This window comes from Syngnathus scovelli, chromosome 4 (genome assembly GCF_024217435.2).
Source record: "Syngnathus scovelli strain Florida chromosome 4, RoL_Ssco_1.2, whole genome shotgun sequence".
NCBI lineage: Eukaryota > Metazoa > Chordata > Actinopteri > Syngnathiformes > Syngnathidae > Syngnathus > Syngnathus scovelli.
In genome coordinates, this window is record NC_090850.1 from 8399663 (window position 1) to 8417494 (window position 17832).

Consider the following 17832-nt stretch of genomic DNA (forward strand, 5'->3'; position numbering starts at 1 on the left):
TTTGACTGTCAGCTGTGTGTTAGTTAACTCTTCAATTTTCTTTTTTTACAGACACATAAATAGACACACACTAAATAGAACTCAGTACCTTGATATATATTGTTGCTCTTCATACAAAAAATAAGTACTACTACTACTACTACTACTACTAATAATAATAATAATAATAATGAAGGCCTTCACCTTCACACACAAATAATAATAGCAACTGTGTGGAATGTGACTGAATGGGTATATGGTAGTGTTTACGATACCGTTTGATCTTTTTTGAACATTTTACATTAACTTATTCTAGACTTTGTTCCTGGAAAAATAAAGTAAAGCAAACCAATGAGTAGATGAGTGACAATATGTTTTGTAATACTAAACACCAGCTGTTTTTGCCAAACACTTCAACTTAAGCATGGAACCCAGAAGCTAACAAATTAGTGGAGACAGGTCTTCACAGCTCAGAACTGGTTTACATGTTTACCTTCCTCGTCTTCAGTTTTGAAAAGATAGCATGGATGGGGAAGAAAAAAAAAACATCATTTTAACTGTACTGTATACTCTACCACATAATCTGTTATAAACACCCTTGACACACTGGGCTCTACTTTTGGGAATGGCATAAATCCTGCAACGTGAGAGGCATAACTGCACGGAGGTGGCTTAGCCCAAGTGTTAGTAATTTCGCCGATGAATGCAAGCCGGTAGATCTGAGGGATGGAGATCTGCGCTGCTGTGGGAGTGATCACAAGCAACTTCAATCATCGAAGCAACTCCTCTCATTCCCTTTAAATGTGTTGCGTGAGTCACACACTACAATTTCAACATGGCAGACGGTCCACCAATTTTGGCAGAGACTGGTCTGTCAAATTGGCAAACCCGCACGAGTCTTGCACTGGCCCAAAAATTCACCGGCATTTGTGCGTCACTGCAGATTCAGTCTCTCCAAAAATAGAGCCCTTTGACTTTCTTATATTACATGGAGGTACAGTATGTGTTGCAATTTGTACTTTAGCATTTGACAATATTGCAGATCAAGCTACTTCTATCGGTGCATTTCCATCATGCACATTATTGCCAACGTTTTATTCTAGGACAGGTGTGGACAAGGGAACATTCTTCAACAAGGCAACAACAAGGAAAATAATTTTATCAATGTCAAAGAACACTTTCATGCCTGATCTGGACACTGTGACAGCTAAAACTGTTGTGGATGCTTGAAAACCCAAACATTCCTGAATGGTTACTTACCCTCGTACTGATCCCTGAAATATGAACACAAGTCAGAAATCAATTTAACATGAATTTACAATCTGTCATTTCATCCTCAAGTTGAAAATCATCAGTTAACGTGTGAACACAGGGTGTTTAGTGACTGACAATGTGTGATGCACTTACACTTCCTCAGTGTCGGACATGGTGACGGCAGACCTTGCAGCTGAGGGCAAAGACAAAGAGCTTCATGAGACCACGGTGTTGAAATAGCTGCCTCTGTGTCACTTTGCCATTTATTTCTGTATTTAATCTTTTGCATTGTTTTGATGAAAAGGTGTAAAAAATAACATCAAATCAAATGTCAAGCAGTTTAACGTTCCATTGTTCAGAATCACATAATTAGAATTAGAGTTATTGTTGTTGGCCAAATAGGTTAGAACGCGCAAGAAATTTGTCTCTTGTTAAAAAAACACAATCACAAAATCCACATTTAGGACATAAACATAAATTTACTGTATCATTGTAACAACAAAACAGAAAATGAAAAATTACAAATCAACTGTTAATTAGGTTAGCTATTTTAAGAGGTTAATGGCAAGAGTAAAGAAGAAAAGTGAATGACTGATTGATGCAGAAATGCTGAAAATCCCCGACACAAGCAATTCTATGATAAAGTGTGTTCCAACAGTGTGCGTTGACGCTAAACACCACTTGCAACACATTGCTATTTAGGTAAAGCAGAAGTGAGAGGGGAAGAGCTCAATTGAAGCTAACACCAGCTTTTTTTTTTTTTAATACAAATGTCCCACGCAGGATTGATCTTTTTCATAGGGTTTCTGTATACTGTACGCAACTGTATCATATTTGATGTATAAAAAGTCTCGGTGGATGACACCTTCACACTTAGCGGTGGGCACAGGTGCAGAGGACTTAAAGGATTAGTTAAGGATCATATTTCTACCCATCAGCTGAAGAGCACCGTCCAAATAGTTGCTTTAATCCTCAGGCTTGGACCAGAAGGAGGAGCCTCTGTAGTCCAGCAGCCAATCAGCATCAACTTCCAACAAACGAAAACTTTGATCGACTCACAGCTGACAGCCGTGTCTCTGTTGTGTTCAGTATTCAGGCAGTACATACCTACACATCAGCGCTCTGTATATTTAGTGGATGGCCACTTCATTTCTTTAGTATGTGAACACTCAGTGCTGAGGAGTATTTCTGAGTCTTTCTGAATATAAAACTGCAATGGAACAGATGAGCCCAGGGAGACACCCATCCCTGGTCAAACTGATTGCAGATCTGAAATGTATTTATAGGCCGGTACATCAGTCTGACACAGGGGTGGGGCAAAGCCCCTACCAGCCAACAGGACTTAGTTTATTATTACTGCATCTAAATGCCATATATCACCAAAGTGACAGCCGGCTTCCCAGGCCCGGCATCCATATCAGATTAAAGTTCGTTACACTGACAAGTGAGATGAGCAGGATTCAACTCGTGATACTGCATAGGTGCATGTGATAAATATGCACGCATTTTAGTACTTCAATGAAATATAAATCACTTTCCAGTCTGCTTGTGCAAAACCTGAGACCTGTTGCTAAATCTGTGAACACACGTAGACATCATTTGCAGATGTTCAGGTACAAGTGCCCGCATAGCTGAGGGTCCATTTCACCCCTTGACAAAAACTTAAGAAATACTGTACAGTATAATTATAGAACTGTCATTTGGAATTGAAGAACGTCCATCCATCCATCCATTTTCTGAACCGCTTAGTCCCCACGGGGGTCGCGGGCGTGCTGGAGCCTATCCCAGCCATCATCGGGCAGTAGGCGGGGGACACCCTGAACTGGTTGCCAGCCAATCGCAGGGCACACAGAGACAGACAACCAATCGCACTCACACTCACACCTAGGGACAATTTGGAGTCTTCAATCAGCCTACCAAGCATGTTTTTGGAATGTGGGAGGAAACCGGAGTGCCCGGAGAAAACCCACGCGGGCCCGAGGAGAACATGCAAACTCCACACAGGGAGGGCCGGAGGTGGAATCGAACCCGCACCCTCCTAACTGTGAGGCGGACGTGCTACCCAGTGCGCCACCGAGCCGCCCGAATTGCAGATTGTGAACTTTGAATTTTGATTCTTCAACAGAAAAAAAAATAAATCGTTTAACTGTAATAAGTGTAATTCAAATTAATATCAAGAAATTAGATCACATCACTGTCAATTACATCATCTTACGTAAGCGTCAACTGACCGGGCCAACTTCACTATCATTAATATCGTCAGTTTTTTATTATTCATCGATTAGTAATCGTTGTAGTAGTTGATTAGTATCTACTTCTTAATTTTCTTGGGTGATATCAATTCACAGCAATAAAAACTGCCCATTAATGTCTACATGAAATAGATTAATCACAATCATCGAGTAGAGTCTGTGAAGGAAAAAGGTTTTAAATTTTACTGAAAATGACACACATCACTGAAGTGTAATGAAAACTGAATTTAAAAAAAATATTCCCCCATTCAGCAATGAAGATTAGAACTCTCCAGAATCTTAAAGATATGCCACTTGATGATATAGTCCGACAGTCCAGAATCACATGGCTCAGATTGCCCTGCTGAATGTTCTCTGTATATGCAGTAAAAAACTAATTCAAACAACGGTATATTTAATTTGAAAGTGAATTTGCCCGTGTGTCCAGTGCTTACCTCAGAGCGGAAGAGAAGCTCCTGTGACGACCAAGATGAAGGTGTGCACAATCTACAGCCTCTGCTCAGAGAATATGTCCTTGTGTTACAGTGATACTTGAGCTCATCTGGCCCTTATTGGCTGTGGGATGAGAGTGAGGTGTGGGTGTAGAATATGTTTGTGAGTGGGAAATGTGGGGAGGGGGCCAGCCATGACCCCAGAGAAGGAGATGGATGAAATACTGTGGATGGGAGACGAGGGCTCGGGTTTTGGAAAGGAGCAGCTGAGAAGCTTCAGTTGCTAAATTTACAGTGATGGAAGGCTGAGAGGAGGAGGGGGTGGGGGGAGTTACACATCAGCTTGGCATCCAGACAATGGAGGGAGACAGTGTGTGTGGGTGCATGCGTGCGTGCGTGCGTGCGTGCGTGCGTGCGTGCGTGCGTGCGTGTGTGGTTGTCACTGTGTGTTTGTCAGCCACTTCATAAATCAATTCGTCAATCAGTCTGGCATCCCAGTCAGAAATTGTAAAATCAGAACAAGAACAGCAACAAAAAGTTGAAATAGAAGTATCACAACCACTTAGGCATTGTTGCTTTCTCATACAGAATAGTTTAAGCATCTTTACATGTACCTGCAGCCTGCTTTTATAGGTGGGATTCTTTTTCAAAAAGGAGGATCATCACTGGAGTCCCCCTTGGATCATTTCATCATCATCAACTCAGACTTACTCATTGTGTCAAAATTTTTCTCACCATTAGCTGTTTCTTTACTGCAAAAGTGTATTTGTCAAAGAAGGTGTCCAAGGGTTTTCTGTTGGATTTAGAAAGGTCACAAAATCCCTTTGGCACAGCCAGTTGAAATATGGTGGCAACGGTATGTCGGACATTCTACTGAATATCCATCAAGTAAGAATATGTCATTCTGTTACATACTAGAATGCCAGCAGAGGTGCTAAGCTCATTGTAGATGCCCACATTGTTTTCACACACATTTATGGCAGTATGACGCATTGTTGCATTGTTGCAGTCAAATCAAATTAAACCCATGAAATGTATGCAAAAATCTACCCACCATATATGAAATTAATATATACACGAGCACCTATAGTAAAATCTAAAATGAATTGATTTTTGGTATTTTGGTGTCAAGGTTCAGTCCAGTCCGCCAGAGTCCTAGATCCCCTTTACAACTGGTATTAAAATGGGATCCGTGTCCGGACACGTAATCCAGATAATAACAATCCAGTCTTGCCTTTGGTTTTGCACCTTTTATTTTTAATGCATTCTCATTAACCTCATTGAGATCATATCTATATCTTGCAGAGCAAAATCTGCACATATTTCTGAATTCAAGTCAAGTCAAGTTTATTTGTATAGCCCTAAATCACAGTCTCAAAGGGCTTCACATAGACAAAAAATGACAATTATTCTCAAAGCAACCCCTGATCTTAAGCTCCCAATTGTAAAGAACATTGTGTCCCTGTGTTTTTTTTTTTGTACCAAATTTTGTTTTTACACATACTTTTTTCCCCCCATTGCTCTATGCAGAGAGATCTTACGACTGAGCCAATATCTGTAACACAGGCTCTAACAAAAAAGGTTATGAATGTGCAGATGAAATGTATGTGACATCGCAAAAGATGTAATATTTGCTTTCCACTTACTGTAGTTGTGGCCAACACTTGAGAACAGGACACTTGCCTCAGTTGCCTACCCTGAATGCACGTCGCTGTTTACTGGCTGCGATATGCATTCACCAGATCAGGCATGTCCTCAGGGGACGTTGTTCTGCTTGTTTTTCATGTCTCCCTGCTGCAACCTACCTGATTCAAATAATTTCAACAGATGAGAATTACAATTTGAATAAAACGGTGGAGTGCATATATCAGATTATCGACACCATACACGCTGGCTGCCAAACAGCTTTAAAAAGCCTCACATTCACTTATGTAATCCGTTCCTGCCGCCTAACAGTCAGGGGATGCAGGGGCGAAATTTTTCCAAGGGGGGTCTCGGTCGTCACACATCAACAGGGGAAGCCCAGCAGGAAGACAGGGGTCACACTGCAGTCCGAGTTAGTTTGGCACTCTTATTTCCTTTTGCATCTTCAACTCTCTTGTTTGTTCTCATCTGCTTCAAGTTCAGACCCGTACGGACTCAACGAGGTGTCCTCCTCCACAAGAACATCAACATGTTTTAAGTTTAAAATGATTTACTTTAACCTAGAGCACAATTTGCATTGATGCCAAGGGTTGAATTAAATCCAAATTGGTTATGCAATGTCATACAAAATATTGACCGGCGGCCATCAGCAGCATCCTAGGGCTGAGGAGACATTCTCTCTGAGGCAAATGGCTTTCATTTTTTACCTTGCGTCACTGTGTCGGAGAGAGGCTGAGATTTCATAATTCTTAAAACATTTAAGTTAGGTAGTTTATGTACTATCCACCTCCAATTAATTTACAGCCACTCGGTCTGACCGTAGTGTTTTTGCAGATTACACACGTGAGACAAAGGACCGTGTTTCTATTTTTACACACGTGAGACAACGTACCGTGTTTCCATTTCCGTCAGTTAATGGGCTTCCGTCAATGACACACTGATCCATGCATCTCTGAAGCCAATCAGGCCTTTATGGTAGAGTGATTCAGACGGCGGGCATTCTTCTGTAAAAAGCTCATTAAGTTCTCTACTCTATAACTTTTAAGCTTTAACGTCATCACTTGACCAGTACCAACCCAACGATGAGGCATGGTCAAGGTAGTGTCATGATGTGGGTATGTCTTTTAGTGGGAGGAATAGGAGGACAAGACATGCATCATTCCATTTTCTGAACCACTTATCCTTACAAGGGTTGCGGGTGTGCTGGACCCTATCCCAACTGACCTTGGGCAGTAGACGGGGGAGCCAGCCAATTGCAGGGCACAACAACCATCTGCACTCACACTCAAACCTACAGACAATTTGGAGTGTTCAATCGGTCTACCAAACATGTTTTTGAAATGAGGGAGGAAAACCCATGCAAGTACTGAGAGAAGATGCAAACTCCACACAGCAGCCTTCCAGCTCAGTGGCCTAGTAGTAGAGTGTCCGCCCTGAGACTGGAAGGTTGTGGGTTCAAACCCCAGCCGGGTCATACCAAAGACTATAAAAATGGGACCCATTGCCTCCCTGCTTGGCACTCAGCATTAAGGGTTGGAATTGGGGGGTTAGATCACCAAATGATTCCCGAGCGCGGCACCGCTGCTGCTCACTGCTCCCCTCTCCCCCAGGGGATGGATCAAAATCACATGGGGATGGGTTAAATGCAGAGGACAAATTTCACCACACCCAGATGTGTGTGTGACGATGATCATTGGGACTTTGGGACTTTTCCAGCGTTGAATAGAACCAGAATCAAACCCACAACCTCTGCACGGTGACGTGCCCCACCATGCTGCCAGGACTAGACATGTTTAAAGAATAAAATTAATAATCCAGCATTGTACAGTTATGAAAAACCGCTCAGGAATGCTGTGGAAGGAAACATTCACTTTCCAAAAGGACAAGAATCGTTGCACACAACTTAGGACAACAAATGAGTTGTTTCAATGATGTGAATGTCCTTGAGTGGCCCGAGCAGAGCACAGACGTGGACCAGATGGAGTGAAATTCAAAACCTGAACCTTAGAACTGTGAGGCAGAAGTGCTAACCTTTAGGACATCGTGCTACCCGTGACTTTAGCTTTTGTCTAATGCCGCCACACTACACACACTCCAATGCACTCCAATTTTTAAGTGTTATTTTTAAACTGTAACTCACATTGCATTCAACTGTGAAATTCCTCCAGGTGAGGTGGCTATTGGCTGCCTGTAGGGGCTGCACCTTGATCATGTCAGACAGCCTGGAAAAAAAAACATGTTTGCCTGCAACATGCATTGGAGGCAAGTGTTTTATTTTTGGAGTACCCACTGCACTGTGTCTCTCTCCTTAAGGCTCCAGTTCGCTAGAGGATGAGACGGCCTAGTGGCACTCTGAGCCGGGATTAACAAGCAGAGAGCAGTTTGTCCCAACATCCTCTCACCAAAGGTAAAGCAGTCAAACTGTGTTGCTTGATTGACAAGCTGGTGATATTTCGATGTAGCCTTGTCTGGCCTAGTGCCAGATGCTTTCCTCTATGCAGCGCATTAGCCTAGCTTGCAGCATGTGCGTAATTGGAAATCTTAAATGCATGGAATGCAAGACAGTATAATACAGTTGCTCCAAAAGAGGAACAACAAAAATGGAACGGTGTTTCTGCACAGTGTTGTGCTTCAAAGTGAGTGACTCACTTCCCAAAACAAGCACAAATGTGACATCTTGTTAGTTTTTTATCAAATTGCTATGAAACATTGGTTGAGTGTTATTACCCCACCTGTAATAATGGAACTGTCGTACCTACTGTACAAGGGTAAGAGCAAAACAAAGGCAGCACCGGGTTCTCCTACACAGCGTGTTCTTCAAATTTGCAATACATCAACCCCATATATATATGATAAAAGGGCTTGGTCTTTTTTTCTTTTTAAATTATGTTATTTATAGATGCATTTGTTGAGGTCATGGCACAGTTTTATCTGCAGAGATGATCTTACACTTTCCACCTTTGAGCAGCCTCGACGTAAGCCAAGACACCCCAGCACAGAGCCTTAAAAAGGGACTTCTCATGTGTCAGCTTGCCTCCTTGCCATTGGAGTTGCTTTGACAACCCAAATTTATATTTACTGCAGACCAGATAGATGGTGTTCATTTATAACGTTGATGATGTATATTATCCCTTATTTTCTACTGTTGGGTGATTTTCATGAAAAACACATTTTAAGGTTTGGAGGTTCACTCGAAGTCTGTGAATATGATTCCAGTAAACTGCCAGACACAAGTCCAAGCTTACAGAAGATCTGGGAGGATTTTACGCCTCATATTGATTTCCAACAGACTGATGTTGTTTCTCTGAGTGTAAGACATCACGCAGCAGGTGCTTACTGTCAGAATGTTTGCTCTTATTTCCCCCAGACTAAATTTAGACTGCAGACCATTTTCTAGTGGCAGCCAAATAAACTATTCAAACTGAAAGGAGCCAATTCCACTCATGTTTGCACTTGAATAAAAGTAACTCTGCTCTGTGGCAGAGTAAAAAAATATCCATATGCATTTATAATAATACTGGATGTTTTTTTTTACATTGCCATTAAATGAAACCAAATATTTTTATTAGTAAAACAAATGTCTTGCTTTCCTCAGCTAATTTAGCAGTTTCATAAGTACTCCCTCGTTGGCCTAAAGTCTCTGCCCCTCCTGCATTGCTTGCACCTCTTTACCCTCTTACCCATGTGTCAGTTACTTTTATATCATGCCAAGGTCATTCCCGAATTTGACCGCCTCCTTGAAAGACTATTTTCAAAAGAAGCTTGTCATCGGTTCAATGTATCCTTGCCATAAGCAACAGCTTTACGTGCCTTTCTATTTCTAATAGTATTGCCTTTGGTAGAAAGGCATCGTCTTCAGAACCCAATTAAGACTTTCAAAATGTGTAAATGAGTCAGTGATGAGAGCTCATATTCTAATTTCAACTACAGATTTAGCTCAGAGACATGAAGCCATTTTATTCAGTGTCAGAGCAAGAAATAAGAATACAGAGTAGAACACGATGGACATGAACACTACTAATGCGAACTAGCAAACGACTTATGCAGTAAATCACACACAAACAAATCAGAAAAATCAAATGAGATTAAGAAAAATATAGTTATTTTATTAAATTACAAGATAAAGTATTCTAGCATAAATGAATACATGTCAAAAAACAAAGTTTCCAAAATTTTGCTAAAAATTAATAGGTGTGATAGGTAAGCTTTAAAACATTTGAGTAAAGTGGCATAATATATGTTCAAATATATGGATGACGGAAATCACAAAGGCTATACAGTTTTAGACGTAAATATTTTTTGGGGAAATCCTAAATGGCATGTCCCTCTTCCATTTTTCTTCAGGCTGGAAAAAAAAAAAAATATATCACACTTATTACTTCGCAAGATGAAACAATTATCCATCCATCCATCCATCCATCCATCCATCCATCCATCCATCCATCCATCCATCCATCCATGAGTGGGGTGGCATTACAAAGTGGGGGGGGGGGGGGGGGGGGGGGGGGGGGTACTGAGTGGGGAGAATGGCATGGAGGAGATCAAGAATGCGAGGGTCACTCAGTCAGGGCTCAACTATTCCTTGGTGCAAAATGAAGCAAACCACCAATAAGTCCTGTAAGGTCTCAAGATTGCTTTTTCTTATCTGGTTTTTCTTAGGGCGTTTAAAGTTACACTTTTGTCCAATCGTATGTGGTGTTCTCTGATAACCTAAACACAAAAATATGATATTGGGTCTATGGTTTTGTTTACTTCTGCATCATTGATTGTCAGTTGGAGCACTTCTTTGGTTGTAACGCTGACGTCAGACTCATCGTCAGTTGCGGTTCCAATCATTCCACAGGCCTATATAACTATATATAAACTATATATCAAATAACTATAACAAACGACAAGTTTATCGAACCGTCCGTGTCACTCCAAATCATTAAATCCATCGAAATCTTCGTCCTCTGTGTAAACAACGCAGGCCTGTGTATATAACTATACACAAACAATCTATCAAATAACTAGAAGGTAAATAAGTTTATCAAATCATCCGTGTCGCGCCAAATTATTAAATCCATCGAAATCTTCGTCCTCTGTCACTTGTAAACAACGCCGCTGACTCCAGAAGTCAGTGGATGGATTCAGACTTTTGCCAATTGCAGTTCCAATTATTCCGCAGGCCTAGAGCACCCTCATGCGGTTTAGTCTGAAAATAACATGTGAAGTGATAATACTACTAGTAAGTAAGTCATGTGTTAATGATCAAGTGATAATGTGTTAATACTTTCACACATAAGTCGCTCCTGAGTATAAGTCGCACCCCTGGCCAAACTATGAAAAAAAACTGACTTATAGTTCGGAAAATACGGTATTTTCGATACTCCAGAGGAGCTAAGACAGACATTTCTGCTCTGATTTTTATTGTAATTTTAACATTTTGTGTGTAAAAAAATAGTTGGTTGATATACCTCTGTATCTTTTGCAGGACTTGATATGCTGATGGAAGTAAGCCACGGGTTTGAATCGGGGCTTTCCCAGCAATATCCACCACCTTTACTCCCGAAACCAGCCAAAGACAATGTGAGGCTTCAGAAACTAAAGAAAAAGAGAGCCAAGCGAAAGGGCAGTCTCTCTCAGACACCTGTCCCATTTCGTTCCTGTTTGTCACCTGTCAATGAAGCCAGCACAGATCTTGAGCACAGTGACCTGTCCAGCCCACCCAAAACACCGGATTCAGTCGGCACTGTGGAATCCTTGTGGTCTGCTCTTCCACTAGACTCCTTTGATCAATCTGCATCTACATTTCCTCTTCTTGAAAGCAGCTCCTACAAGAAATGTGATGGCAATCTGCCACAGACCTACAAAAGACAGATTAAGACTTCTGGAGAGCAGGTGGCACCACTATATGAATGCTCCACATTTTTATTTGATGAAGTGATGCCACCTTTAAATTCGTCCACCGCACCAAGAATGCAGTGGATTCCATCATCCTCACCTCAAGCTGCTTTCAATTCAGTGTCACTGGATTCTCTTAGGTCAGACACGACAGACCATCCTATCACTGTGTCAGAGTCCAATCCTAAAATATCAACTCATAACCTGACACCATCCTCAGCCATCCTAAACTATGGTTCAGACCCAACACCTTCTCAAGTTGCAGACCTGCCTCCTGTTGCTCCTGTGCTGGTATCAGTTTCAAACACACAAAAAGATCATTTTAATCCCAACCTTATGGAAAGAAAAGAGCATAATCTACTCCATACATCAACTTCTTGGACCCCAAGACCTATCAGTAATGATAACCTGGTAAGGCATTTATCCCAAGAGACAAGGTGTGATGGTCCTAAAAATTCAATTTATACATCAAAAGCAAGATTTAATGAGATCTCTAAGTCTCCTTCCAATCAAGATCTGACAGTGATACACCAAAGCACCAAGGAAGAGTCATTAGCAGTAACACATATGGACAAAAAAGCTCCAGATGAAATAAAACCTCAGAAACCAGCTGTGCCCACAATTGTATGTGGAAAACCCAAGACTGCGTTGTGCACACAGTTAAGATTATCCAGTCACTGTGGTGAAATACTTAAAAATGACCCTCTGTTATCTATAACAAGTACAGATTTGAAGTCTGGTCAAAATGAATTTTCTCCCTCAATTTCCGTTGAGTCTCTTCGTGGCAAAATGTGTGCCGCAAAAATAGAAGTACAGCAGAATATTATTGACAATTACACAAAAAGGCAAATTACCGATCACAAAGGGAGCGCTGTCCGAAATACTTGTAGGAGTACCCTGAATTTAAGCTGTACCGCTGACTCTTGCATTTCTGGAGAAAATTTCACACCACATGCTACTATGCCTGACTCTGCTCTTAGACAATCTGTCCCAAACTTGAAAAACGACCACATTTTACAAAGAGATGCTGCATATTTGCCAAATGTCCCATCATTTTTATGCACAGCACCAAAGACCGAGACAGCAATGATATACCCACAAGATTCCAAAAGCTTTAGCCAACTGTCATCCTCCTATCGTCCTCCAATTGTTGAGGCACGCAAGTCCTTGTCATCACTCCTGGAGAATCAGATATCATTGACAACTTCTAAAACAAAAGCACAATCAACATATTATGGACTTACTCCTCTTCAGTATGCTGCTCATGATGGGATTCGAACTCTAACATCGTATCAAAGCCTTTTATCCCGCAGAATTGAGCTGACTTCTTTCACCAAAACACATTCAGAGAATGACTGTGTCTCAAAACCTGATTCACCAAAACAACATAATGGACATCAAAAGCGACCATCATTGGAGAGTGAATCTGTAAATGCTGTGCATCTACCACTTTCAACGCCAAAGGATTCCAAATGCCGATCAGAGCGGACTGTCAGAGATAACAAAGACATATTTGAGAAAAGCCATGAGATCAAAAGTCTACATGTGGAAATACCTTCATTTGGAACATCTAGTTTGGAAAAAATAAGACCTGAGCTTCCTCTTGGCTTGGTACAGAAACACATGTGTCAGTCCACAGTTGATGTATCTGCACGAAAGGCCTCATACTCTGAGGTTCCAATGCCAATCCCTAAAGCAGGTGAGGTGCACACACAGACTGTGACAATATTTCCTATAAAGGCAGCTAGAAATGTGTCCCCATGCCTAAACAAGAGAAGTAATTTCTTTGATGGCAAGCTGGTGGAGCAAGATTCAACGACAGGAACACAGTGTACAAACACACAACTAGACAATCCTTTTGAACAAAACAGTGTCACAAATTCAAAACTTGGCAGGAGTATAAATGGTGTTGGCTCGATATCAATCAATAAAATCAATAATTTATCACATAGCAAACCTTGTATCAAAACGGATCACAAAGCTTTACACAGCCAAAGAGAGCAGCTTAAACAAAACCTAAAAGAAAGTACTGAGTTTATCCCACACACTGTTAACATTCATGACATTTTACCCTCTGGCATAACCAATACTGATGAAATCCCGCAAAACACAAAGAGAAGCTGCCAATTTGAAACTGAAATTAAAAAGCTAACTTTCACTCCTATAGAATCAATGCTTCAAGATGAGCCTAGAAGGCCTTCTGCATGTTCTGAACACAATCACACACAGAACAAGACAGTAGGTCACAAAATGTGTTACCTAGGAGACGCTTTTGCTTTGAATACATGCACTAGCCCTGTAAATACATTGCCAACCAATAACCCCGCGCGTGATATCAAGCTCTCGGACATACCAATGATTAAAACCAAATCTCCTAACATATTCCCTTTGGAGAGCGACCACCAACCAAATATAGAAACCGGAATGCTTCACAAAACAAGCGACACTGGCGTTCCATCCTCCAGACTGCAAAGTAACGTTAGCCATGAAGAAAATTGCAACATTACAGCTACCAAGCTCGCAATAGACACACCAGGAGCATCACTAAAAAATGAGAATGAATGTGCTAGAAATCGTGTATACCAGGGCAAAGCAAACATGAAAGCCCAAATACGAAATTCTGATGCACCTTCTATGCTAACTAATGGCATTGCTTTTATGGCTGCAGAATTAGCAGGAGACTCTCTGCCTACCATACCTTTAATGGCAGGAAATGATAAAGCTAAATTTACTGATACCAAAAACACCTCAAATCTTTCAAATGGAGAAAAACAGACGAACGTGCTTGACATTCATGGTAAGCAATCCAACACGCCATTTGTAGGATTAGATGCTTTCGACAGGACAATCACAAATATGGTTTCCCCTATGAAATCAGGAGATCGAAACAAACTAACAGACAGATGTGTTTTGGAAACTACTAAATCAAACAAATCCAATATTGGTGGAAAGCTTCCCGTCACTGAGTTGACTATAACAGACCCAGTGGTAAGTGGTAAACCATTACATCTTACACCCCACGTCATAGGTAATATACCCTCAAGCTTTTTGATGAGGCGTGTGACTCCAAAAAGTCCTCAGCTAAGAAAACCAGAGTCAGCTATAATAGCTGAAAATATTGACAAAAGACCCCTTTTCACACCACTTCGGGAGACTATAATTCAAAATCCTAGGAAAAGTCTTTTAAATTCAAATGACTGTGTTGCTGCAAACATACGAAAGAATAATATAGAACAGAATCAAAAGCCCAAGTCTGATGAAAAAGAGCAAAGTTGTGTGAAATTATCAGGCATTTCACCTGGAGTGGAAAACATGAGTCACAAAGAAGCTAATTTTAAGAATGACATTCATAAAGAAAAAATTCAAAACATTTCACATAGTGCTGTAAATGCTAAATCTTTGGTTGTCCCACGAGCCTCCTCATTACCAAGATTGTGCAATACACCAACACAGGCATTTCATTCGATTTTACACCAGTCCCGTCATACTCCTGTCAACAACACCCCCTCCCCAGTACCTGTGCAAAATAAGAGCATTTCTAGCACTGCTTATGTCCCTATTAAGCCAAATTCCCATTCAAAAAGCAATCAAACAAAGTTAAACATAGAAACCAAAAGCAGCCCTCCTCTCCATCACTTGTCTGGCAGTCCAACCACACATTCATCTAAGCAAGTTGAAATATGCCCTTCTTCTGGCACTGCAGAACAAAACCCTTCTGTTGTAAACTCACACAATCAAGGCCAGTCAAAAGGTTCTGCCACTAAGGACCAGCATTTGACAGAGGAGCCAGTTGAGAACATTACCCCTACAGAGCCAGCAACAGATTCTGTCATGAAATCATCCATATTTAACGCTGCTGTGATTGATTCTCCCACTCCTGCCTCTCTGCCTCAGGCCTCAGTGTCAGTCTCAACTCCATCCCCAAACAAAGGAACGTCACCGCTATCTCAGCAAATCACTGGACTCAAAGACAGGGATATTTTGAAGATGAAGGATACATCAGGTGTGGCAGAGAAAAGAGCAGTCGAACCCTCCATGAAGTCAGTGACATCAACTGCATCTTCAACTGCTGAGAAAAACACAGTTGGACCAGGAACATCTCCCTTACCTACGGAGTCAAAGGCAACCCAGAAGCCAAAAGGCTTTAAGGCTAAACTCAGTGGATGGACACGGCTCAAGAAACACATGGTGGTTGAACCAGAGGAACCAGCCTTTCCAAAGCCACTGGCCAAATCTCAGGATGAGTCCAGTGACAAGAAAAACACAGACAGCAATAGCAAGGAAAGGTTGTCAGCAGACCAATGCGAAAATCAAGACTTGGTCAAGAACAAAGAGGTCTCTCTAAGTCCAAGGGCGCTGAGTATGTGGGATGCTCTCCTCTTTCAGATGTTCTCTACCAAAGACCGAATCATGCAGCAGATCAACTCCACCAAAAAAGATTCGGAAAAGAAAAAGGTCTCCAATGACAAGCAAGAGGAGGTTCCATCCTTTGTCAATCGCTTACCACTACTGCTGTACAGTCCTCGATTTGATGCTAGGAAATTAAAAGAGGCAGCAGAGAAGCCATTGACAAAAGTAGCATCGGTGTTTGATAGAGGACTACTGAAGCGAAAAACTCAGGAGGATGATCGCAAGGACTTCAATAGAATAGCCAGAGGATTTGAACTCAATTGAGCAGAAATGTGACTTGGACAAATGTGCCTGAGGTTGATTAATTAGTCTATTGCATCACTGAAGATGAGGAGGTTTTTTTTTAACCTTCTGGGAGAACATTAATCTAAGTATTCTCAAATGTGTTCAGTTGAGCCAAATTAAGAAACCAAATTAACTTTGAAAGAATTGTTTTAATATGATATTTATTAAACATTTCTTCTTCGTTCTGATCATTCATGCATTTACCCAAAGATGTGTTTTTATGGTCTTAATAGTGTAAATAGTTGTGAATTGTGAAAACGCATCATGTGCTTGAGGCACCTTTGCACTTTTCATTTACAAATTTGAAGAAAACAAAAAGCTAACCAAAACAACAGTGAATTTTAAAAATGAATCCAGGTTCGATTAGTTGTACTGTAGCAAGTTGCATCTATGTATTTATCGGGGTTAGCTTCTCAGTTCTAAACCACTGTAATAAATTTGGATTTACATTCCTAAATCAACTAAGATGACGCATTTTTAAATGAATATTGGACAGAACGACCCTGGGAGTTATGCATGGAGGGAAATAAGTACTATGTCTGTCAGTAACTGGCCAGTCAACAAGCCAGCAAACCAAAGTGGAGATATCTGATATGTTAAGAGATAGAACTTGTGTGTTGCAATGGGACTGTGAATCAAACATTTTTTTGGGGGGTTGGCACTTCACACATTAATAATAATGATAATCTGAGGTTGAATTTTGGAAGTTAATAATGATGATGTTATGCTGGTTGTGTCTTCTGTGTGCAAACTTATGATGAAAAGAAAGTCAAATTGAAGAAAATGCATTATCCAGCGTATCGGTGTCATATTTCACTGCTCTCATACCATTTCTGCTGTGAGAGTAATTATGCATAGGCTGCTTGTGGTTTTGACTCAGATTGCCCCCCCGTACTGTCTTAAGGTGAAAAGAATCTTATAGGATTTAATTTGCGAAGTTAAGGTTCCTTTATTCCAATAAACCACAGGTGTCAAACTCAAGGCCCAGAGGCCAGATATGGCCCGCCACATCATTTTATGTGGCCCACGAAGAATTACTAGAATTGCAAATTGTCTTCACTTTTAATATCTTTTTTTGAAATATTTGGCTCGTCTGATATGAAAACGAGTTATTTGTCAGTTGGTTTTGTAGCTTTTACTATATATAATATGAGGTGCTCATACATTTATTTGGGTTGACAGTCATAATGGCCCTCTGAAAGAAGCTATGACTACAATGCGGCCCGTGAAAAAAATGAGTTTGACACCCCTGCAATAAGCTATCAACGACCTCGTTTATTCCACTGATGTTTACTGTAAATGTTCAAAGTCTGCATAAATTTGAAAGGTTTTCTTTTCACTGCTTGCATTTCCCTGAAACACTACAGTATGTAGTTTGTAATGACAGCTGCCAGGTTGTCAGGTGATACTACATGGCTGCAAATAAGTTGCATCTGAAAACAAACCAAGTAAATGTGATTCTGTTCTTTTTTTTACCCTGCTTCTTCTGAGAAAAAATAGGGCTTGGCTCAAATGTTTTGATTGTTGAACACAAACACTTCATTTAGTCCACTATTATCCTAACATACAAATCATATAAAATTGTTATCGATCCTGCCGTACTTGAACAAAATGCAATCTTATGAAACTGGCTGACAAAAAGACATCAATTAAACTCCACATGACAACAGCTTTTTTTATCTGCTTGAAATAGA

At 40.8% G+C, this 17832-nt stretch overlaps 2 protein-coding genes and 1 long non-coding RNA gene across 3 annotated transcripts in view; 1 reads left to right on the plus strand and 2 right to left on the minus strand.

The window, feature by feature from the left end:
- Positions 1 to 487: 487 nt before the first annotated feature.
- On the minus strand, positions 488 to 3912 carry LOC137840208 (uncharacterized). The gene is made up of 3 exons (XR_011086711.1): positions 2341 to 3912; positions 1387 to 1426; positions 488 to 1253 (listed from the first exon to the last, which is right to left on the minus strand). It is a non-coding gene; the product is annotated as an uncharacterized lncRNA (long non-coding RNA).
- A 3800-nt stretch (positions 3913 to 7712) lies between these two features.
- Positions 7713 to 17807, plus strand: LOC125966785 (uncharacterized). The gene is made up of 2 exons (XM_049717230.2): positions 7713 to 7967; positions 11034 to 17807. The coding sequence occupies exon 2, from the start codon at positions 11042 to 11044 to the stop codon at positions 16115 to 16117; it is 5076 nt and encodes a 1691-aa protein (XP_049573187.1). The 5' UTR covers positions 7713 to 7967; positions 11034 to 11041; the 3' UTR covers positions 16118 to 17807.
- Positions 9492 to 17832, minus strand: part of LOC125966786 (lymphocyte-specific protein 1-like) — a 28055-nt gene continuing 19714 nt past the window's right edge. Inside the window, exon 14 of the mRNA XM_049717233.2 lies at positions 9492 to 9905. Coding sequence (XP_049573190.1) covers positions 9901 to 9905 — 5 coding nt within the window. The 3' untranslated portion in view covers positions 9492 to 9900. The remainder of the gene's footprint in view (positions 9906 to 17832) is intronic.

Bases quoted from the DNA above. Each gene is read 5' to 3' on its own strand.
- LOC125966785 (XM_049717230.2), top strand. From the start codon at position 11,042: ATGCTGATGGAAGTAAGCCACGGGTTTGAATCGGGGCTTTCCCAGCAA.